Source organism: Mirounga leonina, unplaced genomic scaffold, assembly GCF_011800145.1.
Source record: "Mirounga leonina isolate KUSES-001 unplaced genomic scaffold, KU_Mleo_1.0 Mir_174, whole genome shotgun sequence".
NCBI classification, from domain to species: Eukaryota; Metazoa; Chordata; class Mammalia; order Carnivora; family Phocidae; genus Mirounga; species Mirounga leonina.
In genome coordinates, this window is record NW_023270451.1 from 67,959,298 (window position 1) to 67,984,085 (window position 24,788).

Genomic DNA, 24,788 nt, shown 5'->3' on the forward strand with positions numbered 1-24,788 from the left:
TGTTCACTGCTCATGTATAGGAACACAATCAACAATATCTCATTTTTTGTAAAGAAAGAAATAGGGACTTAGAATAAGTTGTTCAAAGATCCTTGGCTAGTAAGGTCCAACTCAGGTCTCTAACTCCAAATCTATTGTGCTACCTCTCAAAGGAGGTAGCTTACCTGGCCCCTTTCCCATATTGTCCTTTCTTTCTGACTTGATGCTCTTAGTTGCAAATTAAGCAACACTAGAAAAAGAAGAAAATGGAGCATTGCAACAATTATGCTCTAAATTCTGGCCAGTGTGACAACTGAACCACAAGGAGGCAACCAAGTTCTCCAGGACACCCATGATATTCCATAGATACGTTCATGTCCATTCTTTTTGAGTGGAGGGACAAATAACAAAGAGTCAACATTGAATGTGTGACATCAAAATGCCAAAATGGTTGGTGAGAATGACTCAGAAATCAAGAAGCTACTTGTAGCAAATCAAGTACGGTAATGCATTGTCAACACAGGAGAGTTCCTCACGGCCCTGACCAAAGGACTATGTCATGGCACGTCGATGGGGTTAATACTCTTGAGGACCTGGGTGGGGGTGCCTGAGGCTCAGGAGAGGTGCACTCTGCAGCCTGCCACCAGGTTAGAGACCAGGAATGTGTCAAGTAACACTGAAGAGTCTCTGACGACCATGGCAGTCTTGATATGCCTGCAGGAGGGGATGGATGAGCTTTGTCCAAGACCCTGAGTGCCATTCAGGAACCGCTAGGTTCTCTTCCCCAGTCCCCACTGAGTACTTTTCCTCCTCTCCCAAACCTGCTGTCTCACAGGATTTCTGAATCTCCATCTCCGGCCGATTCTGCGGAATAGCACAGGCACTTTGAATGTGGAGCCGTGACTACTGCTGCACCTGCCACTGATGGGACCTGGCCCACCAGCTGTGGACAGTGCTGTGCGAAGTTCCTCAGTCTGCTTTCCTGCTGCCCCTCGCCTAGGCCAGCAAGATATCCAGAAAGGAATGCTGAAGCCTGGTAAACAGAAGTATGCTTCTATGTATACTTCTATTATACACACATACACACAAACACACATACAGAGTTGAGAAATTCGAGTATCTTCTCCCTCCTCCCGAAGGGAAGAACATTCTGGCCAGAAGTTAACACCTTGGGAGCTTCTCAATTTACCCTCTTCTATCTCTCCAGTGTGAAGTGCTCTATTGCAGTGAGGTATTCTTCCTCATACCCGCCAAGAAATCCCAGACAAGGAATGATAGAGCCTTCATACCTAATGAATTACTAACATTTTTAGGTGGAGAAGTAAGGAGTTGCCCGAGCACACATGTAGGTTCCTCCTAATATGTAGGATACTGAGAAAATCCCACAGGGCTTCAAAGCTGCCTCAGTAACAACCTGATAGAAAATAAGTGAAGAAAGTTCACAAAGCGAAATGTCAGCATGGTATCCGGGTAACTTTCTCTGTGGTTCAGACTTTGGACATGTTATAACAGCATTTCATTTATATCACAGAAAAAAATTAATCAAGTAGGTCATAATGCTTTAAATTATTTTTCCAGTGGGACTCTTATGCTCTAATGACAGTCTATTCCTACTTCTTCCATAAATCACCAGCGACTTCCCTCAAATGGTCCCTTGCCTCCAGCCTCTTGCCCTTCAGACCATCCTCACATTGCCTCATTAATGTTCTTAAGCATATCAATCCTCTGATCAAAAATCTGCGCTATTTCCTTGTTGCCAATAGAATTAAACCTGAATTCCTCTCTATGCCATTTGAGGTTTCTTACCTATCACTTTCTCTCCTTCTCCTCTACTGGGTCCTGATTGCCAGGCCAGTCACGCTCTGGAGTAAAGTCCTAGTTTCCTGCACTTGTAATGGCAGCTCTACTCCTCTCTACTTTTCTAACTCCGCCTTCTCACACTTCAGGGCTGGGTTCAAATCCTGCTTCTTCCATTTCCACCCACACCAGTCTCTCCCTGCTAGAAGTTCCTAATGCACACTCACTGTACACCTCATTTTGGCAGCTTATTTATTGAGTGGTTACTCTGCATGTCTGACTGCACTAGATGCTTTGTGACTACAGAGACTAGAATAAGGTCTCTGCCCTGGTGGAGAAGAGTTAGCTGCTTTATCATGATATATTACTGTCTCCCGAGGGCAAGGCTGTCTCCACAGTAAAATGTAAGTTCTCAAGTTCTGCAAGGATATCATGCTTATTATGGTGCTATGGACATCCTAGGATTTCAGAAAAACTAAACTGAATTAAATCCTCTCTCTGTGTCTCTGTCTCTGGGGCTTACCTACTAATTGAGGATGGTAGCTGAAGTGCAATAGCTAATTTGTTCTTAAATGGCCAAACCTAACACAACTCATCTACTTCAGCTGTGCTGAAGGGGTAAGGGTAGGGGTGAGAAAGGAAAAACCATCCCAGTGTGTTGCAACATGAAAAAGTTGCTCAGTGTTTAAGTCCACTCTCCTGGAGGGACCCCTTGCTGTAGGTGTAAACTGTTGCAGGGTGAAATCAAGTGCGGTGACTCAAAGCCCCACAAGTAAAGGAGTGAGGAAAGGCCAAATGAGTAGAATAGGGAAGGAAAGCAGCAGAAACGTCCTCAGCCAGCATATGAGCAGCAAGGGCCATAAAGAAAGGAATGGCTTCCTTTGAACGTAACCAAAGACATGCCAGGGTCAGTCGTCGGAAACCACGGCTCGCACTTCACACATCTGTAGCAATACAGGCTGATGTGGGCACGTTTGGTTTCCAAACACCTGCTCTCACAGGTTAACAGCAGCCCGAGTGACTCTGAGCTCTTCTCTCACACGGGTCCTGAGCTGGAAGGATTGAGACAAGCAAGTCCACCCAACCCTGGTTCTCTTCCATGGAGCCCCGGGACAAGTCGAAAGATCTAACCAAAAACAGAAAAAACTGGCGCGTTGGGGGACGGGGCAAGGATGTAGAAGAGGCTTCTGCTGACTTCAGGCATCCCCGGTCTCTCCCATCGTAAACCAGAAGAGTCTATTCCCTGCAGATGACCAAGTCGAACGATCCTCGGGCCGATCAAGGTGCCCGCTGAGTCTGGTTGCAGCTCCCGGCCACGATTTCCTCCCATCTCTTGCTCCAGGGCGGCGAACGGGGTCGCCAGAGCCCCCTGGCCCGGGCCCCTCAGGGCGCCCGGGACAGTGAAGCTCGCGCTCCTCCTCTCTCGCATCCCCTCCCCTCCTCTTCCCTCCCTCAGCCAGTCCCTCCCCAAGCCGTGGCGGAGGTGGGGCCGGGCTTGGCTCGGCAGGGCCCGTGCATTCCAGAGAGCCGAGCGAGCTAGAGCAACAAAGGAGCTGGGGAGTCGGTGGGAGAAGTCGGGGGGCTGCTGCGCGCTCGGGCGAAGGTGGCGGCTGGGCCGCGGGCTGGCGCAGAGGGGAAGCCGGGGAGCTAGTCCCCCACCGCCGGCCCGCGCCTGGCCTGCATCGCAGGGCCGGGAGGTAGTTTTAATGGTGGAAGAGGGAATGGGGCTGGAGATTGGGGGCCCAGGGGGCTCCCGGGGCTGAAGACAACTTGGATTGGCCGGAGAAAGAGTAGAGAGTTGTGCATCCCGGCGGGGGCCTCAGCCGCCCAACATGGGCCCCGGGGTCCAAAGTTTGCGAAGTTGGGCTCCGAGGCCCCGCGGAGCGCCGAGCGTCCGAGGGGGCCCGGCAGCGGACTTGCGGGGCGCACAGGTCGCCTGAGCCACCTCCGCGGCCCCAAGGGTTGCGTGTGTGGCCGGGGGGGCTCCGGGGAGCGGGCGGGGGCGCCGGGGCTTCTGCTGAGTTGGCGGGTTTGGCCATGGCCGCTGCCCGCCTCGCACGGGGGCCGGAGATCCTGCTCCTGGGGCTGCTGCTGCTGCTGCTGGGGGGCCCGGGCCGGGGGGCGGCCTTGAGCGGGAACGCGACTGGGCCTGGGCCGCGGAGCGCCGGCGGGAGCGCGAGGAGGAGCGCGGCGGTGACCGGCCCTCCGCCGCTGCTGAGCCACTGCGGCCGCGCAGCCCCCTGCGAGCCGCTGCGCTACAACGTGTGCCTGGGCTCGGCGCTGCCCTACGGGGCCACCTCCACGCTGCTGGCCGGGGACTCGGACTCCCAGGAAGAAGCGCACGGCAAGCTCGTGCTCTGGTCCGGTAAGCGCGCGGGAGCCGGAGCCGGGGCTGCCGTGGTGGGATGCGGGACTCTTGGACAGAACAGGCTCGGGCCTGAGCTTTGGCGAGGGCGGGAGCTGCACCCGGGAGAGTTGGAGGAACACAGTCTGGAACTTTGGGTGCCGCCTGTAAGCAGGATGGGATCCTCGGTGAGGAGGAGGGAGGGCGAGGCAGTGGAGGGAGCCGGTCACAAAAGGCCGGAGCAGGGTGGGTGCGCAAAGGATGCGGGGGAATTGAGGGGCCCATGAGGAAGGGGCTCAGAGCCACGGGGAAGGACGTTTTTTAAGAAATGGAGCTGCTCCACCTAAGTGCTGCTTTGGAAGCGGGGTCCTTGGGGATTCAAGGAGGTGTTTAGATCTTGGAAAAGAAACCAACCGGCAAGTCCAGAGTTGAAGAGGAAAAAAGGAAAAGGATGGGGTAGAAGATTTAGGCAGTGAGGGACAGGGTGGGGGGAAAGAACTGAGTGAAATTTGTGACGGAATCGAAACCCCCTGGTGTTGAGTAATTAAAAGTTAAGCAGAAATTTCCAGAAATCTTGTTTTGGGAGACAGGAAGTCCAGAGAACGGTGATCCTGTCTTGCTTTTACAGGAGATTTCACTGTTTCCTCATCTGAAAAATGGGGACTCTGATCTTTTTCTGAGGTTGTGAAGGCATGAGACTATTCTAAGAATTATTTGTGTATTCTTTGGAAGTTTGGATCCTCAGGCTGGTCAGGGCTGCGGAAGGACACTTAAGTCTGGGATGTTGGGAGCCTGTGGAAACTTTCATAGTGGTCTGAAGTCCCAGAGCACTCACCTCACGGTAGGATTATGGCCTACCTGAAAAACTGCAGAGTGAACCCAAACAAATCCTTCCTAAGCAGTGTGGAGTGGATTCTCTCCCCACTTGTCACTCTTCTCGGTTGGGGGCCTGAAGGGGCCTGGGGAAAAGAACTGGTCTTGTCATCCCTTGCTTCTAGTCCATGTGATTCCAAAACTGTCCTTGAAACAGAAAACCAGAAGTCAGGAGCCAACTTGGCAACTTCCTTCTTTCGACAGGCCTTGGGTGCCCTACATCTTCGTTCTGCCCTGGGGGCTGGTGATGATCCTGAAGGAGGGAGCATTATGTAGGCTGCCTGTCATTGTCAACTTGGCCACTAGAGTTCTCAGAGTCATTGCTGGATGTTGGACAAAGCCATGTCATTCCTGGCCTGGTATCATTCTCTGGCAGGTGCCAGAGGAGGAACTTGGGAGATGGTACCCATGGTGGAGCTACATCCTTAGTGGGAATCAGGTTCTAAAGTCAGCATGTAGGCAGAAACTACGTGTAATCAACAGTTGCTTTGAAAAATCCATAAATTACCGTAACGTAAGGTCTATGTGATTTTGCCTATACACTCTTTTAATGGTAATATGTTTGTATAAATGTGTAACATATAGGAATGTATAGTATATAAGAAGGGGCATACCTAGAGAATACAATTTTAGTCTTTAAAGTTACGTAAATGCAAAAGAGCAGAAGACTGAAAGAATAAAAAAGGAACACGAAAGAAAGGGATAAGCAGGTTTCTTTGAGCACTGCCTGAAAGAAGGTTTTCGTTTAGGAGCCAGTTGTTGGAAAAGCAGATCTGTCAGCACTAGGAGCTTCCCCAGTTCTGAGACACTCACACTGAGAAGGTATTGATGCCTCCCCCACCCCCACCTCTCTCTCCTTATTTATTTTGCAGGGCCCCATGGTTGAGTTCTCCTAAGTTAAATAAATGTGTGATGCTGCCCTTCTGTAGTTACCATCAAATCAAGGAGGAAGGGTATGGACCTCTTTCTAGTCCATACGCCTGAGAGAAGCTGCTGAGCAGGCAGAAGTGGTTTGGGCAGGAAAGTTTAGGAGTTAGAACCATCTGCTGGCTGTGCAGTTTTGATCCTTACCAGCTGGGCATCTGGTGAGGCCGGGTCCTGCAGAGGTGCCAGCCCGGAGCCCAGGTCTTTAGTTCACACTGAAGTTTTCTCTGCTGCCATCATCCCTCAGCTCAGTCACATTCCCATGTGTTTACTGCTTGTTCTTTCTGCTTTGGGTCTTTCTGCTAGATGTTCTGGGCAGTGGGGTCAGAAAGCAGATGGTGGTACAAGCTGGGCCAGTGGTGGGTAGAATAAATCAGAGCCAACTCTAAGAATCACCGACAGGCCTTTGTCTGGGAGCCTCTGGTGAGTGATTTGTCCTGTCCTGAGTGAGTGGTCTTGATTTGACCATGACTAAATGGCCGGTGTCACCTGGCTTTTGGAGGTGTTTTTGTGGGTGAAGGATGAAGATGATCTAGGTTGTCTTCATCTGTAAACTTTTGAAGGTCGAGCCTGGTTCTTCACTTTTTTTTAAAGCCTCAGAGTTCTAAGTACACAGCTATCCACTCATTGATTAAATTAGGCATTGGATGCTTGCTATATGTCAGCCTGGGTCAGGTTCTGGGGCATATAAAGATGAGGAGTACAGACATGATCTCAAAGGGGAGGGAAACCAAAGGGAAAAAGACAAACAGCTTTAGCAGTTCCTGTGAGAGGTATTGTGACAGGGTAGGGTGCTCGAGGAACACAAAGGACTTTGGGGAGCAAGGGAAGACCCCCAGAGGAACTGACCTTTAGCCTATGACCTGAGAAATAAGTAGGAATTACCTGAGCCAAGGAAAGGTTGGATGGGAAGGAATAGGAAGAGGGGACAGCATGCAAAGGTGAGGAGGTGAGTGGGCTTGGTACTTTTAAAAGAGTGTAAGAATTTTAGTAGAGCTGGATCAAAGCATGTGAGGGATAGAATTATAAGAGATAAGACCTAGAGAGTTAGAAAGCAGAGGGATTCATACCCCATATTAAGAAGTTTGGATGTTGGGGCGCCTGGGTGGCTCAGTTGGTTAAGCGACTGCCTTCGGCTCAGGTCATGATCCTGGAGTCACAGGATCGAGTCCCGCATCGGGCTCCCTGCTCGGCAGGGAGTCTGCTTCTCCCTCTGACCCTCCTCCCTCTCATGCTCTCTGTCTCTCATTCTCTCTGTCTCAAATAAATAAATAAAATTAAAAAAAAAAAAAAAAAGAAGAAGAAGTTTGGACGTTATCCAGGAGATAATAAGGAGCCACTGACAGCTTTTGAGCAAGGGAGAGATGTAATCATATTTGCATTTTAGAAAGATCTCTTTGAGTATTGTGTGAAGAAGCCATGGGAGGAGGGAGGGCCTGGAGCCGGGTTGCTTGTCTAGGGGATGGTTGAAGTAGTTCAGGTGAGATATGATGGTGGTCATGATGGAGGTAGAGGTCCATCATCCAGAGATGATGGGTACAGCTGAAGGAAGTGGACAGATCCCAGAATTTCCGAGTAGAACCAATGGGACTTGCCGATGAGTTGGATGGAAGGCATGAGCCAGAAGGAGGACCTAGGTTTCAGGCTTGAGGGCAAGGTGGTATCGTGATTTTGCCTAAGGGAATGCTGGAGGAGGAGTATGTTTAGGAAGAAAGCATGGCTTCAGTTGGGCCATGTGAATTAGAGGTGCTCAGTGGACATCTCTGTGGAGATTACTGGCAGATTGGGAATAGGAGTTGCTGAAGAGAGCAACCACTGTGTGCTCCCTCAGCCTAGAGCCTTTGGAAGTACACCATTGAGCGAGGAAGTTTATAGCTCAGGCTGGACTACTTTCTAGATCTGCAGAGAACTCAGGTCCCTCCTATATCCTTCAACTCTCTGGACTTGGGCATGTTCAGGCACTCAGCATCTTTCCCCATTATAGCTTGAAATGTCTCTTCATAAGCATTCCAAGCTGACCAGACAAACATCATATCCAGGCCGCGGTCCACCTTGGGCCAAATCTGGTTTGGTAAATGGGGCAAGAAAGCAGAGACCTGCGGCCGGTGAGGGAAGTAAGTCCCTGTCAGCCAGCACGTAGCCTCTTTGACCAGTGGGTGTACAGTGATGTGTGGCCTTGCTACCCAGCGGGGGGCAGCCAGCGGAAGAGGGCCCGAGAAGCTGGGAGGAGTTTCTCTGTTCCTCTCAGACACCTGGTCGAGGTGATTAGAGGAGGGATGGTGTTGGTGATGGTGGGTCGTTTGCAGGGGCAGATCAGAAAGAATTTCCCTAGAGCTATTCCCAAGCCTGGCTGACGAGGAGAATCAGTTAAGATCTATATATTTGGAAAGTGTGAAAATACAGAAAAGCGTCTATCAGCCCGAGTTTTAATTTTTGCTTTAGATTTTTTTAAAGATTTTATTTATTTATTTGAGAGAGAGAATGAGATAGAGCATGAGAGGGGGGAGGGTCAGAGGGAGAAGCAGACTCCCTGCTCAGCAGGGAGCGCGATGCGGGACTCGATCCCGGGACTCCAGGATCATGACCTGAGCCGAAGGCAGTCGCTTAACCGACTGAGCCACCCAGGCGCCCCTAGATTTTTCACTTTTTAATTCATTTTTATTTATTTATTTTTAAAGATTTTATTTTTAAGTAATCTCTACACCCGACGTGGGGCTTGAACCCACAACCCCGAGATCAAGAGTTGCACACTCCTCCCACTGAGCCAGCCACGCGTGATGAGATTTTTAACTTTTTAATTGTGAAATGCTGCATGTATACAGGAAGTGCATAAAACCCAGAGGTACTAACTAACAAATAATTATAAAGTGCCACCTGAGTCAAGAACTAGATCATGGCCAGAAGCTCCCATTTGTCTTTTTCAATCACATCTCCTTCCTTTCTCTTCTAGAAGTAACCACTACCCTGATGTTTTTGATTATCAATTCCTTTTTCCTCTATAGTTTTTTTTTAAATTTTTTTTTTAAGATTTTATTTATTTATTTGACAGAGAGAAAGACAGCGAGAGAGGGAACACAAGCAGGGGGAGTGGGAGAGGGAGAAGCAGGCTTCCCGCCGAGCGGGGAGCCCGATGCGGGGTTCGATCCCAGAACCCTGGGATCATGACCTGAGCCGAAGGCAGACGCTTAACGACTGAGCCACCCAGGCGCCCCTTTCCTCTCTAGTTTTATCATCTAGTTTTGGCATCCCTAAACAGGATATTTCAGTTTTGAAAGTTTTGGGTTTTTTTTTAAAGATTTTATTTATTTGACAAAGAGAGAACAGTGAGAGAGGGAACACAAGCAGGGGGAGTGGGAGAGGGAGAAGCAGGCTCCCCGCAGAGCAGGGAGCCTGATGCGGGGCTCGATCCCAGGACTCCGGGACCACGACCTGAGCCAAAGGCAGATGCCCAACAACTGAGCCACCCAGGGGCCCCTCAGTTTTTAATGTTTTTGAGCTTTATACAAATCATGATACGTATTTTCTTTTATGTCTTTTATGTCTGGCTTCTTTTGTTATATATTCTTTTGTAAGATTCATCCATGTTATTGCAGCTCATTTTTTTTTTTCATTGCCGATCGGTATTCCATTGTAGAATATATCACAATTTATTAATCCATCTTATTGTTGTTAAACATTTAAGTTGTGTCCAATTTTTGGCCACTGTGAATACCATTGCTGTGAGTATTCTATGTATATCCTGGTGCACCTGGGTCAAGTTTCCTTAGGTACCTACTTAGAGGAATGGGATTACCAGACAATAGGGCATGCATAACCTTCAGCTTTAGTGGGTGATACAAAACAGTTCTCCAGAGTGGTTGTGCCACATTAGGTTCCCCACTAATCCCGTAGAAGAGTTGCCATTGCTCCGCATGATTCCTGATCCTTGGTGGTGTCAGCCTTTTACATTTTTGCCAATCTGGTGGATATATTGTGGTATGTATTTGTGGTTTTAATTTGTGTTTCCCTGATAACTAGTGAGGTTAAGCACCATTTCAAATGATTACTGACCATTTGGATTTCTTCTAGTATGAAATGTCTATTCACATTTTTGGCCCATTTTTCTATAGGACTGTCATTTTCATAAGATTTGTAAGAGTTCTTTATTTATGCTGGGTATGAGTCCTTTATTGGTTGTATGCATTGAAAATATTTTCTGTGGCTTGCCTTTTCATTCTCTCTGTGTCTTCTGTTAAACAGAAGTTTGGAGCTTTAAGGTAGTCATTTATAAAACTTTTATGATTCGTGCTTATTGTCTTATTTTAAAAAGTCCTTTCATGGGGTGCCTAGGTGGCTCAGTCGGTTAAGCATCCTACTCGTGGTTTTGGCTCAGGTCATGATCTCAGGATCCTGAAGTTGCCCTGCATGGGGCTCCCTGCTCATTGGGGAGCCTGCTTCCCCTCTCTCTCTCTCCCTCTGCCCCTCCCCACCCCTGCTCGTGCACACACACACTCTCTCTCTCTAAAATAAATAAATAAATCTTAAAAAAAAAAGTCCTGTCATAACACAAAGTTATAAACTTATTCTCTTATGTTATCTTCTCCAAACTTTTTAGGTTTTCCTTTCAATTTAGACATGTAATTCACTAGTTTCATACATGTCTCAACATCATTTGTTGAAAAGAATATCCTTGCTCCACTGCTCTGTCATAAATCAAGTGTCCAAATATCTATTTGTTTCTGGGATCTTTATTCTGTTCCATGGCTCTCTTTTGTCTATCCCTTGCCAATATGTACCATCTTAATAATCATATCTTTTATTTTTTAATTATCATATCTTTATAGCATGGTTCTTCACCTTCTTCGGGCTATGAACCTCTTTGGCAGTCTGGTAAAACCTATGGGCCCCTTCTCAGTATACTATTTTTAAATTTATAAGGTAAAACACATAGGATTAAAAAGGAGCATATAGGATTACAAAGGAAATGAATTATACTGAAATATAAATATCAAATATATTAAAACAATTTTGTGATCTAACATATATGTGCTTATTTATTAATACACTAAGTAAGATGTATATGTGTTTAATAACCACCATAATGTCAAGGTAGAGATAAACAGTAACAAATTTTGGGATATCTATAACAAAAATATCTGATTTCCATTTGTGACAAAAACACAAGTACTGATAACATTACTGTAGTATGTGGCTTACATCCATAATTGAAGGAAAGGCTAAATTTCTGTTAGGTGTAATTTTTTTCTCATCTAAGTTCATGGGCCCCTAAATTCACTGTAAGAATCCTTTGTGGGTTCCAAGCCAAGAACCTCCACTGTTCTTTTTTTTATATATAAGATTTATTTATTTATTTTAAAGAGAAAGAGAGAGCATGAGTGGGAGGGATAGAGGGAGAGGGAGAGGGAGAGAGAAAGTCTCAAGCGGACTCTGTGCTGAGTGCAGAGCCCGACGCGGGGCTCAGTCTCACCACCGTGAGATCACAACCTAAGCCAAAACCAAGAGTTGGACGTCTAACCGACTGCACCATCCAGGCGCCCCATCACTGTTCTTACAGTACTTATAGTATTTATGGTACAGGAGTATCTAATAGAGTCTGGGATACTCGTGACCCTTTTGTGTTTTAATATAAAAATAGTTGGTGGTGGTTTTGATGGGGATTACATTGAGTATACAGACTAATTTGAAAAAAAAAAAAAAAGACATCCTTACAATATTGAGTCTTCCAATCATTTCATTATATATTTCTGTCTATTTAGAACTTTCATTTTCTCAATTTTTTAATTTTTGTGCGGCGTTTCAATGTCATTTGTTAGATATAGTCCTGGATACTTGATTTTTAAAATACAATTATAAATAGTCCCTGTAACATTTCATTTTCTGTTTGTTGCTGGCATTTAGAAATACAATTGATTTTGAATCCAGTAAACTAGCTAAATTTATTCTACACACATAGCCATCTCATTTGTGAATAATGAGTTTTGTGTCTCCCTTTTCAAGGTGTGTATTTTTTCATCTTTATTGCCTTAATGCAGTGCTTAAGACATCCAGTACGTTGTTAAATACAAGTGGTAAAAGTAGCAGCATCCCTGATCTCTGACTTAGTTTCTGTATTCTAAAGTTTTTCTATCCTTCACCATTACGTACGATGTTTGGTATAGGTTTCCTGTAGTTACATTTTATCAGATTAAGAAAGTGTTGTTTTATTCCTAATTTGCCTATTCTTCTTTTTATCATGGATGCATGTTGGACTCTATCAACTACTTCTACATATACTGATATGATCATCTGGTTTTTTTTCTTCTTTAATCTCTCAATGGGGTAAATGGCATTGGTTGAATTTCCTAATGTTAAGCCAATCTCAGAACAATGGTTTTCAACTTGACTGATCATCAGAACCACACAAAAAGTCATTTAAAAATTTTTTAAATTTCAATTGTGGTTGGGTGGCTCAGTCAGTTAGGCATCACCTTTGGCTCAGGTCATGATCTCAGGGTCCTGGGATCGAGCCCTGCGTCGGGCTCCTTGCTCAGCGGGGAGCCTGCTTCTCCCTCTCCCTCTGCCCCTCCCCCCCATGTGTGCTATCTCTCAAATAAATTTAAAAAAATCTTTTAAAAAAAGTTTAAATCGTGGCAAATATTTAAGAAGTCTGTGAATATAGAAAAATGCCAAGACTAATAGAACACCTGTGTCTTTATTTTTTCTTTTTGTTTCATATTTTAATAAAATGAAAGAAGTAAAACAATACACAGATAAAGTTGATATCCCCTTTCTTCCTGTCTACAATTTTGTTCCCTTCTCTAAGGAGATTCCCCCATCTCAATAATTTGCATATTTATTTTTTTAAGCTTAATGACATCTAAAAAGTTGGTAGTATGTGCACATGGTACAAAATTCAAAAGTAACAAAAGTTAATCCCTCCACTTCTGCTTCCAGCTACTGATTTCCCCTTCCTAGAGGCAACCACAGTATGATTTTTATGTGTCCTTTTAGAGATATCCAACATATATATAAATGTAGATGTGTCCTTAGTCTTTTTCCTCCTGCACCCAGTAGTAGCCTGCCCTTCAGACTGTTCTTATTCAACTGCATCCATTTAACTAGATGCATTGGAGATAGTTCGGTTTCAGTGCAAAGAGTTCAACCTTGCGTAGTGTCCTGTTATATTGATATATGATATTTTATGTAGCTGGTCTCCTATTGATGGCTATGCATTCATGCAGTGTCTACTCTTTTGCTGTTGCAAACGATGCTGCAATGAATAATCTCATGTATTATCTTTGTAAACACGTGAAGTGGGATTGCTACTATAAAGTTCTGATAGATAATGCCAAATTGTCTCCACAAGTGTTTACTAATTTCTGTTCTTACTAAAAATATAAGTGCCAGTTTCACCCACATTCTTGTCAATACGTTTTCAAATGTTTTGATCTTTATCACTCTAAAAGTTAAAAAATTATATCTCATTGTAGTTTTATTTCACATTTAGTTTATTAAGAGTGAGATTGTCGGCCGCCTGGATGGCTGAGTCGGTTGAGCTTTGGACTGTTGGTCTGACTCTTGGTTTCAGCTCAGGTCATGATCTCAGGGTGGTGGGAGGGAGCCCACCCTGCCCCTCCTCCTGCTTGCACTCTCTCTCTCTAAAATAAATGAATAAAATCTTAAAAAAAAAAAAAAAAGAATGAGGGGCTCCTGGGTGGCTCAGTTGGTTAAACAGCTGCCTTCGGCTCAGGTCATGATCCCAGGGTCCTGGGATCAAGCCCCTCATCAGGCACCCTGCTTGATGGGCAGCCTGATTCTCCCTCTCCACCGCTTGTGCTCTCTTTCAAATACATAAATAAAATCTTAAAAAAAAAAAAAGAATGAGATTGAATGTCTCTTTATGTGTTTAAAGGCCATTTGAGTTTGAGCTTTGTCTTTTGCCCATTTTTCTATAGGATTATGAATTTCTAACTGATGTGGAAGAGCTTCATGCACATAAGGAAATTAGCTCCTTACCTGTGATATATATCTGAAATATATTTTCTCAGTGTGTTGCTTTTCTTATGATTTTGTTTTTTACTCTACTGATTTTATTTTTCTGAAGGTTTTTTTTTTTTTTTGAGATTTTATTTATTTATTTGACAGAGAGAATGAGAGAGAGAGCACATGAGAGGGGGGAGGGTCAGAGGGAGAAGCAGACTCCCTGCCAAGCAGGGAGCCCAATGCGGGACTCGATCCAGGGACTTCAGGATCATGACCCGAGCCGAAGGCAGTCGCTTAACCAACTGAGCCACCCAGGCACCCTTTCTGAAGTCTTTTAAAATCTTTTATAGCTTCTGAGTTTTGTGTCATACTTCAAAAAGCCCTCTCTACTTCAAGATTTTAAAAACCATTTCCCATCTTTTCCTCTGGTACTTTAATTTTTAAAACTCATGTAGTCATTTTGATTCATCTGGAAATTATTTTTATGTAAGAAATGGGGTAAGGATCCAAAGTTTTTTTCCCTAGGTAGTTCTTCAATAGTCTTTTAAGATTTCTTTAATAATCTCTTTTCCTTAGGGAGTTTATTTTTCAGGTACAAAACAGTATTTAAAATGAGAAAAAAAAGCAACAAAATTCCACATTTTTAGAAGTTGATTACTACAAATATCACAAAATGCTGAAAAATAACACAGTATTTTTATTAATCAACTGCTTGCTGCTCCTCTAGAATACATTTTACTCCAGTGAGATCCCCCATTTAAAATATATTGTTCAGTAAACATCAGTAACATTCACTTTTTCTTTGTTGTACAGCTTCTATGACTGTAGACAAACACATAGTTATGTAAGCAGCCACTACACTCAAGATAGTGACAATCCCATCAGACCCAAATAGTCCCTCGTGCTGCCCCTTTGTAGGCAAATTCTCCTCCTACCCAACTCCTGATAACCACTGCTGTGTTCTCCATCCATACCCACTTGGTCAGAATTTCTCAGAGTGGGTTTCTCCATCTAGAATGATAAGGGTCCCCAGGTGATTCCGATTTGAATCGGGTCTGGGAACAGTTAACTGAGGACATTGCTTCCTTTTTTTTTTTTTTTAAGATTTTATTCATTTTATTTGTCGGTGTGGGGGGGGAGGAGAGCACAAGCAGGGGAAGCGGCAGGCAGAGGGAGAGGGAGAAGCAGGCTCCCTGCTGAGCATGGAGCCCGATGCAGGGCTCGATTCCAGGACTCTGGGATCATCACCTGAGCCAAAGGCAGATGCCCAACTGACTGAACCACCCAGGTGTCCCAGGACATTGCTTCTTGACAGGAACTTGCTCTGTGCCCCAGGAATAGGCTCTGTGGTAGTGGGAGCTGTGAGTGATCAGAGATCTCAGATGAGTAATAACAGCTAATATTTCCTGAGTGCCTACTATCTGACAGGTACCATGCTAAACAGATTCAATGCATTATCTAACTCTTCACAACATTTCCATGAGGTAAATCTATTATCCCCATTTCACAGATGAGGAAACTGAGGCTAGAGATAAATTTGCCCAAGATCACACAGCCGGGAAATGGTAGAGCCAAGGCTTGGACCCAGGGAGGCTAAATGCAGTTTCCATGCCCCGTATCCCTCTACCGTATTACCTCCCTCCCAAAAAGAGCAGGTACCTGCCCCCACTGCCCACAGCCTGGCAGTGTGGCAGTCACCCAATTTGGTCTCACGTCCTTAGAAGCTTCTCCTAACACAACTTCTTGTGTGGGCAACAGGCGTTCCTGAAGCAGGGATGACTCGGGAGGGGCAAAGGGGGGGGGGCAGATTGCTGAGTGGGCCCAGCCACTGGGGAGCAGGGTAGAGGCCTGGGTTGGGCCAGGGGTGCCGGGAGACCTCTACCTGTTTCTGCCTTGCTGACAACACGTTTCCTCCCTCTGCACTGGACAGAGCCTCCTCTGTTTCTCTCCATCTGATTTCCTGTTTCCTCCTCTGGCTCTGGAGTACCTGACTCCCCTGACTACCTCTTCTTAAGCTCCCACCTGTACTCTGTTTCACCTCAAGTTGGTAAGAGGAACAAGGATCCTGGGGTCTGGGCGAGGGGCAACATCTGATTCTGGTGCACGGGCCCTGCGTGGGGTGGGTCCCACCACCTCCCTTTCCCCTGGAAGAGACCTGTAGAAGGTTTTAAGAATGCCCCTGAAAAGGTAAAAGGCAAGTCGACTTGGGGTTCTCAGCCAGAGGCACTAAACCCCCCAGCAGGGCATTTGGAAATGGAGGCTGCTTTTTAAAAACTTAAATTGAATTACAATATACATACAGAAAAGTGTATGGATCACAGGCGCACTTTCATAAGGTGAACACACACACATGCAAACACTACCGGATCAAGAAATGGAACATTACCAGCCTCCCAGAAGCTCCCCTTCAGGCCTTCTTCCAGTCACCAAGCCTGGAGTAAGGGTGGGAGGGGGGCGGCATTTTTTGGTTGTCATAATGACTTAGGGGTTCTGCTGGCAATCAGTGGGAAGAGTCTAGGGGGGCTGGATGTGCTGCACTCTCTTGGGACAGTCCCGCAGCACAAAGAATCATCCTGCCCAAATGCCCTGTTGAGAAACACTGTGCCTGAGAGCTCTAGCACGGCCGCAGAGACTTGCCTTAGGCCTGGGAACAGCTGTGACTTTGGGTCAGCGTGAGGAGGGGTTTCACCGCCATGCATCCACACTGTTGCCTCCCCGCAGGCCTCCGGAACGCCCCCCGCTGCTGGGCAGTCATCCAGCCCCTGCTGTGCGCCGTGTACATGCCCAAATGCGAGAATGACCGGGTGGAGCTGCCCAGCCGCACCCTCTGCCAGGCTACCCGAGGGCCCTGTGCCATCGTGGAGAGGGAGCGCGGCTGGCCTGACTTCCTGCGCTGCACCCCTGACCACTTCCCCGAGGGCTGCCCGGTGAGTGCTTTGAGGGGCAAGCCCCAGGCCTAGGGCAGGGCCCCCACAGGAGGCAGGGGCAAGGGGAGCCCCACAGCCTTCTCTTGTGCAAGACCCCAAATCTGCAGCCATGGGGGTCAATGAGCCACACACCCAAACCGACGTTCCCTGGCTGGGCCTGTCTATTAGGGATTATCTATTTATAAAATATAACTGTGTTCAACAAATATTTTTTGAGCACCTACTCTACTAGGTGTTGGGGGGTTTCCGGCATCATGGATGACAGGAACTCCTTCTCCAAGAAGTTTATCATGTATTTAGGGAATCAAGGCACATAAAACAGCTAGAGATACCAAGACAGGGGGGGGTGATCTCATTCTGGTAGTAAAGGAGAGGTCATAAGTAATAATAATAATTAACAGCAATGATATTGGCAATAATCCTAGTCGTTACTATTCACTACCTGCCAAATACCCTATGAGCACTTTACATCTATTTATTCATTTAACCCTTACACCACACCATGACGTAGCAACTGCTATCTTATAGCTGGGGAAACTGAGGGAACAGAGAGGTCAAAGAATGTGCCCCAGGCTATTGATATCATTTGTCACTGAGCTGCCGGGCTGGGATTGAAAAGCCGGAAGGCTGTCCCCAGCCTGTGCTTTTTGTCTTCGGTACCCCGCCACGCTACCCCCAGGCCTCGTATTCAACCCTGGGCGTCCTGCTCCCTTTTGCACTGCCTTCTCCCCTTCCCTTGTGCCAGAATGAGGTGCAGAACATCAAGTTCAACAGTTCGGGCCAGTGCGAGGCTCCCTTGGTTCGGACCGACAACCCCAAGAGCTGGTATGAGGACGTGGAGGGCTGTGGGATCCAGTGCCAGAACCCGCTGTTCACCGAGGCCGAGCACCAGGACATGCACGGCTACATCGCCGCCTTCGGGGCAGTCACGGGCCTCTGCACGCTCTTCACCCTGGTCAGCGGAGGGCAGGCCTGCAGGCGGGGCGGGCCCGGGGAGCCGTGGGAAGGAAGTGGATTGTCAGTCGGCTGGGCTCTGGGGGCGGAGGGAAGTGGGGAGGGGATGACCTGGTCGGGTCCCGGGGGTCAGACAAGGGCCCCTGTGGCGGCAGCATCACCCTGACCTCATAGAACGGCCCTCCCTTCTCCCTTCCAGGCCACATTTGTGGCTGACTGGCGGAACTCGAATCGCTACCCTGCTGTCATTCTCTTCTACGTCAATGCGTGTTTCTTTGTGGGGAGCATTGGCTGGCTGGCCCAGTTCATGGATGGCGCCCGTCGGGAGATCGTCTGCCGTGCAGATGGCACCATGAGGCTTGGGGAGCCCACGTAGGTGTCTTGGGGACCCAGAGGTGAGGGTGAGGGGCAGAAGGCTGAAATGTGGGTTTCCCACGGAAGGGACAAGTTGGGCTTGAAAGTGAGATTTCAGTGGGGGATTCAGCCCTGCCTGTGGTGCCCAAAGATTCCCGCGTGAGGCTGTGATTGTTTGCATCTGCTCCAAGGGGCATCTTCCACACCCTCTTCGAATCTCACCTGGGTCCTGTCTCCAAGCCCTGACTCCTAGGGAACCTCCAGACCTTAGAAGCTGAGGGTCTGGGGAGAGGGTGGAGAGAGCTGATAAAAGGAGTACAGAATGACCTCCCCAAGTGACCCCTCACGTGTCCGCACAGCTCCAACGAGACCCTGTCCTGCGTCATCATCTTTGTCATCGTGTACTACGCCCTGATGGCCGGTGTCGTCTGGTTTGTGGTCCTCACCTATGCCTGGCACACCTCCTTCAAAGCTCTGGGCACCACCTACCAGCCTCTCTCCGGCAAGACCTCCTACTTCCACCTGCTCACGTGGTCACTCCCCTTTGTCCTCACCGTGGCAATCCTTGCCGTGGCCCAGGTATGGTGACTGGTAGGGGGCTGGGGACCTAAGCGTAAGGGGGCCGGTGACCCACTCTGTCCCTCCCACCCACCCCTTCCTGCCGCAGGTGGATGGGGACTCCGTGAGCGGCATCTGTTTTGTTGGCTACAAGAACTACCGATACCGGGCGGGCTTCGTTCTGGCCCCGATTGGCCTGGTGCTCATTGTGGGAGGTTACTTCCTCATCCGAGGTGAGTGAGCACTGGGCCAGCACCAGCCAGGCAACGACATGAGGGGAGCACCTGCTCTGCGGAAGTAGGAGCGGGGAGCTGCCGGCTCACCCAGGGCCTCGGTGCTGAGCGCCAGGTGCCCCCTCGAGGCAGACAGAGTATCACGGCACTTGGTGTGGGGCAGCACCTTTGTGCTGGCCAGAGAAATGCAGCCCCTTTCTCCAGGGCCTTGGGCCAGGGCTCACACAGCCTGTTGAACAGATCCTGAGCTGGGGTCCAGCCTCTGCCCAGCCCTGGGCCAGCAGCGCTCACGTGGTGAATAGCCTGCCCTGTCCCTGTGGGCCAGCACAGGGCCTCCAGTCATGTGTGTGCACCCTGAATTTCTGTCTGCTCGCCATCTCTTGGAGCCTGGCTCCTCATCCGCTTCCTACCCACAACAGTTTCCACAACATGCACAGATTTGCTGTTCCCTCATTTCCCATCTGAAGCCGCCTCCTCCACAGTAAGCCTCCGTCTCTTCTTAGCTCATTCTTGTTGCATTCTCTTTGTAAACTTCAGCTTCCTCCCCCGGTGCTGTCAGCCTTCTGTTCAGCCCACCTCTTGTTGGCAGTCTCTGGGCCTCTGATTTCTGTTTTGTATCTCTGCTGTCCTGTACAGTGGCCACCAGCCACATGTGTTGAAACTCGTCCAGACTGGGATGTGCCCTAAGTATAAAATCCGCGCTGAATTGCAAATGCTTAGCACAAAGAAAGCAGACTATCTCATGAATAGTTTGCTATATGGATTCCATGCTGAAATGTCAATTAAATAAACAATGACGTATTGTTTATGAAATGTATGGAAATTAGCTTCACTTGCAGCTTTTTACTTTTTTAATGTGGCTGCCAGAAGAGCTGAGATTATGTATGTGGGGCTGACGTTGTCTTCCTGTTGGATAGCACTGTTCTTGCGTCTCTTCCTATGCCTTTTCCATCAGCACAGCGTTGACCTGGCTGCCTTCCTTAGGCGTGGCTGGAGCCAGGACCAAGGCACGTTCTCTGTCTTCGTGACGTCCGTTCTGGGCTCTGCCCCGGGCTTGCCGATGCACAGCACATCTGCTAAGAGTGGTGCTCCCTTTCTCCCGCGTCTCCAGTTCCCCGAGCTTTAAATCATCGGAGTAATCAGACTGGGGACCCCCTGCCACACCCATCCCTCCCGGGAGAGTGGCCTCGCCCCACTAATGTCTGCAGTCTCTCTTCTGTTCAGGAGTCATGACTCTGTTTTCCATCAAGAGCAACCATCCGGGGTTGCTGAGCGAGAAGGCTGCCAGCAAGATCAATGAGACCATGCTGCGCCTGGGTGAGTGGACCCCAGGCTTTTGGCCAGTCCAACACTGGACCCCCCTGGGGCTGTGGGACCTGCAGGATAGGGTCTGGGAGGACGCAGTGTCAGCGGTGCAAATTAGCAGCCAGGGGGACAAGACAAGGCTTTGGGGTGCACGCACACGTGCGCACCTATTGCCTGTTGATGGCGGTAGCAGCTCAAAAGAAGGGGACCTTTTTGGACAGAAGAATTCAAGTTCATGCCAAGACTGCTTCCTCATGCCCACTGATCCACAGTTGGCTCAAGTGCCCTTCGGGCCTTATTTTGGAGAACACAGCAAACTGAGCCTGGCATGGATTCACCCCAGACTCAGCTATCTTTTAGGCCTGAGTGGGGCAAATACCTTGTCCCCACTGCTGCTCCCACACCTGGGATTCGTAATGCTCAGTCCCACCCTGGCCTTCCACAGGCATTTTTGGCTTCCTGGCCTTTGGCTTCGTGCTCATCACCTTCAGCTGCCATTTCTACGACTTCTTCAACCAGGCTGAGTGGGAGCGCAGCTTCCGGGACTATGTGTTGTGAGTGCAGGGCTGGGGGCTGGGGGGCAGCCGCCCCAGGAGCTGGAGCCAGGACTGAGATGTGCCCTAAGTATAAAATTCTTGCCCCTCAGCAAGGGTCTGCCAGGTCCCTGCCTCCGATGGCAGGTGAAACTGCCCATCTTGCTCCGGGCGCCCAAGACGTCATTTGCTCTGTAATTTGCAAACACGGCAGACAGCTCTCCCAGCCTGGCTCAACTCTGCCCTCCTCTCTGCACGAGCCGCCGTCTGGCTGGTGTGTTTGTAACGGTAAAGCCCTCTCATGTGTGGGCTTCTCTGACGACCCTGTGCTGGCCGCTCTAATTCTCATGTACTCTCCCAGAGCTTATTAGAGAGCCCTGCGCGGAAGTAGTCTCTACGATAGGTTAACAACCTGTTAATACTTGCTAGCTTTGTCTGTGCCTTTTTGTGTCACCGTGAGGATGAATCTGAGAGGAAGGCAGCTCACCCGCTGAAAACACTTGCTGATGGCAGGAACAGCAGTTACAGGGCTCATTAAAATGGACACCAGTCCGTGTCCTGACTGCCTCCGGCTCTTCCTTAAAGGCTCCAGCTTCCAGTCTTTAAACCACACTGATGCCGGGTCCTCCCCCAGAGATTTGATTTAATTGTCTGGGGTGTGACCCAGACACCAGTAGTTATTACAAGTAACTCTAATGTCCCAAGTGGCTCTAACGAGCACCCAGGGTTGTGAATCATTGTGTGGGGCTTAGCTGTTTTTGGAGTCTTTGGATTGATTGTCTGGGTACCACTCAAGAGACCCAGAAAGCCTCACCGGTCTGCTACCCCACCCCCACCCCCACCATAGGTGCCAGGCCAATGTGACCATCGGGCTGCCCACCAAGAAGCCCATCCCCGACTGTGAAATCAAGAATCGCCCTAGCCTCCTGGTGGAGAAGATCAACCTGTTTGCCATGTTTGGAACTGGCATTGCCATGAGCACCTGGGTCTGGACCAAGGCCACGCTGCTCATCTGGAGGCGCACCTGGTGCAGGTGGGTCAGCAGCCAGCTGCTTCTGACCTTGCGGCCTTACTCTCTCAGGCTTGGTGTCCCTGCCAATAGATGTGGGCTCCATGGTCTCCCAGCAGTCTTGGGCAGGCTAGTTTTCTAAGGGTCTGTGCTGAGCTGTCTAAGGCCGCCTTCTATGTGGCTCACCACTGCCCCCTGGTGACACCTCCTGTCCTTGGGAGGATGGGTCAAGTGCAGAGCCATCTTCTAAGAGTGGAATGATCTGAATGATTTGAGTACTGGGCATACAGGAGCCCTGAATTCTAGACCCACTTCTTTGCAGAGGTCTCTATTCCTCAGAGTCCTTGAGGGATTTGGGGCCCTCCGGAGGCTGCTTCCCTGGAAGGAATGGCTTCACTGCTCTTTCCGAAGATTTGGTGGGAAGTAGCTGCTCCTCCACTTCCCCTCCCCCACCTTTTCTGCTCTCAGGTTGACTGGGCAGAGTGATGATGAGCCCAAACGCATCAAGAAGAGCAAAATGATCGCCAAGGCCTTCTCCAAGCGGCGTGAGCTGCTGCAGAACCCAGGCCAGGAACTCTCCTTCAGCATGCACACTGTCTCCCACGATGGGCCTGTGGGTGAGCTTCAGGCCCCTTTCCTCCACGGGAGCCACTCAACACCCACAGTCCCTGGGCCCCACCCCCCCTAGGCTGGTGTGGACACCTGGACTGTCCAGAAGGCTGGGAGGAATAAAGCACCCCGGCCTCTCCTCACACACTCAACTCTCTCCAGTCCCCCTCCCATCCCTGGCTACTCTGCCCTCTGTTTCTGCCCCTGGGTCCGCTTGCTGGTACCTTGGTTTCCAAAGGACTCATCTCCCTCTCCCTTCTTCTGTCTTCTCCAGTTGCTCTCCCTGGGTTAGAGTAAGTCAGGGTTCCAGGAACTGGATTTCTGGCCTCTAGTGAGGCCCCACTCTTCAGACGGACTGGGTAGATCACTGTGATTACCTGGGTGGGCTTTCTGGGCTCGGTGAATGGGGAGGGAGCTGCTGGGAGAAGGTAAATGTGCTGAGTCAGGGAGGAGCCATCATCCAAGGCAGTCATGATTCCTTAACCTTGCCTTCCATCCCCACAGCGGGTTTGGCCTTTGACCTCAATGAGCCCTCCGCCGACGTGTCCTCTGCCTGGGCCCAGCATGTCACGAAGATGGTGGCTCGGAGAGGAGCCATTCTGCCCCAGGATGTGTCTGTCACCCCTGTGGCAACTCCAGGTACGAGGGGTCAGGCCTCTGTAGGAAGGTGGGGGGCATGGAGATGGGGGTTCTTGGGACTGGAGCACCAGCAGCCACCAGAGGGGAGGAGGAAGGAAAGGCCCTGGAGGGTCTAGAGTATGGGGCTGAGGCACTAGAGCCCTAGAGTTGTGGGTCACAGAGCTCAAAAATAGGGGTCCGAGGAGAGATCAGGTGATGTGGACAGAGCCAGCCTCCCAAGCTCACGTTCTCTCTCCTGCCGTCAGTGCCCCCGGAGGAAAAAGCCAACCTGTGGCTGGTTGAGGCAGAGATCTCCCCAGAGCTGGAGAAGCGCCTGGGCCGGAAGAAGAAGCGGAGGAAGAGGAAGAAGGAGGTGTGCCCCCTGGTGCCACCCCCTGAGCTTCACCACCCCGCCCCTGCCCCTGCAGCCAGCGCTGTTCCTCGCCTGCCTCAGCTGCCCCGGCAGAAGTGCTTGGTGGCCGCAGGTGCCTGGGGAGCTGGGGAATCCTGCCGACAGAGAGCCTGGACCCTGGTCTCCAACCCTTTCTGCCCAGAGCCCAGTCCCCTACAGGATCCATTTCTGCCCAGTGCCCCAGTTCCCACGGCCTGGGCTCAGGGCTGCCGGCAGGGCCTGGGGCCCATTCACTCCCGCACCAACCTGATGGAGGCAGAGCTCATGGACGCAGATTCAGACTTCTGAGCCTGGAGAGCGGGACCTGGGCTAGGAAAGAGGAGCAAAGACCATTCTGAGGTTCCTCATCCTCCCCGAGAGTGCTTCCCCGGGATCTCGTCTTCCGGAGAACCTGAGGGTGCAGTGCCCTCCTGGGAGGGCTCTCTATGTCTGGCTCATGGCAGCGGGACTGTGGGAAAGGGCCCTGACATCTCCACGGGTAGGCCTCATCCAGGGAAGGGCCCTGGAGCTCGGGGTCCTTGTTTCTGCCCTGCCAGCTGGAGTCTGGCTGGCAGTATCCATCTGCAGCAGGGTCATGGGATAGGCAGAGCTTGAGGGGGGACAGTAACGGTAGAAGCAGGGGTGACAGTACCCAGAGTGGGCTGTGGTTGCCAATGAGGCAGTCAAAGCCCGGGCCTGGCAGATGAGGGCTGGCTGCCCTTTTCTGGCTCGCTCAGACCAAATGTGTTTATTGGGTCACTAGCCCTTTGTCTAAATGGAGACAGGGCTCCCTTTTCCTTCTTCCAGATGGTTGTGGAGCTGGAAGTGCTCATTCTCATAGGGGCTATAACCTCTCTTCACAGGCGTCCAGTTGGCCCGACCCCAGGCCAGTAACCCATCCTGTGCGCTCCTGCAGCCTCCTTCCCCCTTTCCCATCTCAGTTCAACCAGGCCAACCTCTTCCTGTGTCCTGTTTGTTGATTAGGCCCCAGAACTGCTGCATGCTCCGCCCCACCCCCACCCCCCTCCCCTCTGAGGCTGGGCTCCATCTCCAGGTGAGAGATGGGTTCGGCTGTGGAGCCTGGCGTGGTGTAGAAGCAGTGAGTGACGGGGAGCCTCTGGGCCCCTGAGAGACACGTGTTATCTCTTCCTCCCATCCATCCAGTGGGGGATGGACCCTCTGACTTGAGGGGCTACCCTGGGAGGCTGCTGGAGCTTCAGCCAGGCAGGAAAGCTACCTTCAACTTCCACAACTGGGGGGTGAGGAGATTCCCACCTCTCATAACCCCTAACTCTGTCCCCGAGGCCCCAGTTTCAAGAACCAGACAGCAGGAAGCCTTAGGAGCTGGCTGGGTTCCAGAATGGGGATAGGGATGGGGAGAAGGAATACAAGCAGTAAATAAAAGGTTTTTGTATAAA

General features: G+C 49.7%; 1 protein-coding gene across 2 annotated transcripts; it reads left to right on the plus strand.

Annotated features, from left to right (window-relative positions):
* The first annotated feature begins 3,246 nt into the window (after positions 1 to 3,246).
* On the plus strand, positions 3,247 to 24,788 carry SMO (smoothened, frizzled class receptor). Of its 2 annotated transcripts, XM_035021080.1 has the most exons (13): positions 4,091 to 4,141; positions 15,810 to 15,926; positions 16,601 to 16,806; positions 17,552 to 17,761; positions 17,960 to 18,132; positions 18,474 to 18,693; positions 18,782 to 18,905; positions 20,130 to 20,222; positions 20,656 to 20,764; positions 21,591 to 21,776; positions 22,221 to 22,369; positions 22,866 to 23,000; positions 23,246 to 24,788. In XM_035021080.1, exons 3-13 carry the CDS (start codon positions 16,660 to 16,662, stop codon positions 23,677 to 23,679), a joined length of 1,980 nt encoding a protein of 659 aa, XP_034876971.1. In that variant the 5' UTR covers positions 4,091 to 4,141; positions 15,810 to 15,926; positions 16,601 to 16,659; the 3' UTR covers positions 23,680 to 24,788. The 2 variants fall into 2 exon arrangements, with proteins under 2 accessions (XP_034876970.1, XP_034876971.1); XM_035021079.1 differs by lacking the exon at positions 15,810 to 15,926 and having other exon boundaries at positions 3,247 to 4,141.

Bases quoted from the DNA above. Each gene is read 5' to 3' on its own strand.
- SMO (XM_035021079.1), top strand. From the start codon at position 3,814: ATGGCCGCTGCCCGCCTCGCACGGGGGCCGGAGATCCTGCTCCTGGGG. The intron at 18,906-20,129 runs GTGAGTGAGCAC...TCTTCTGTTCAG, and splicing joins AGGTTACTTCCTCATCCGAG to GAGTCATGACTCTGTTTTCC. The intron at 22,370-22,865 runs GTGAGCTTCAGG...CCATCCCCACAG, and splicing joins CTCCCACGATGGGCCTGTGG to CGGGTTTGGCCTTTGACCTC.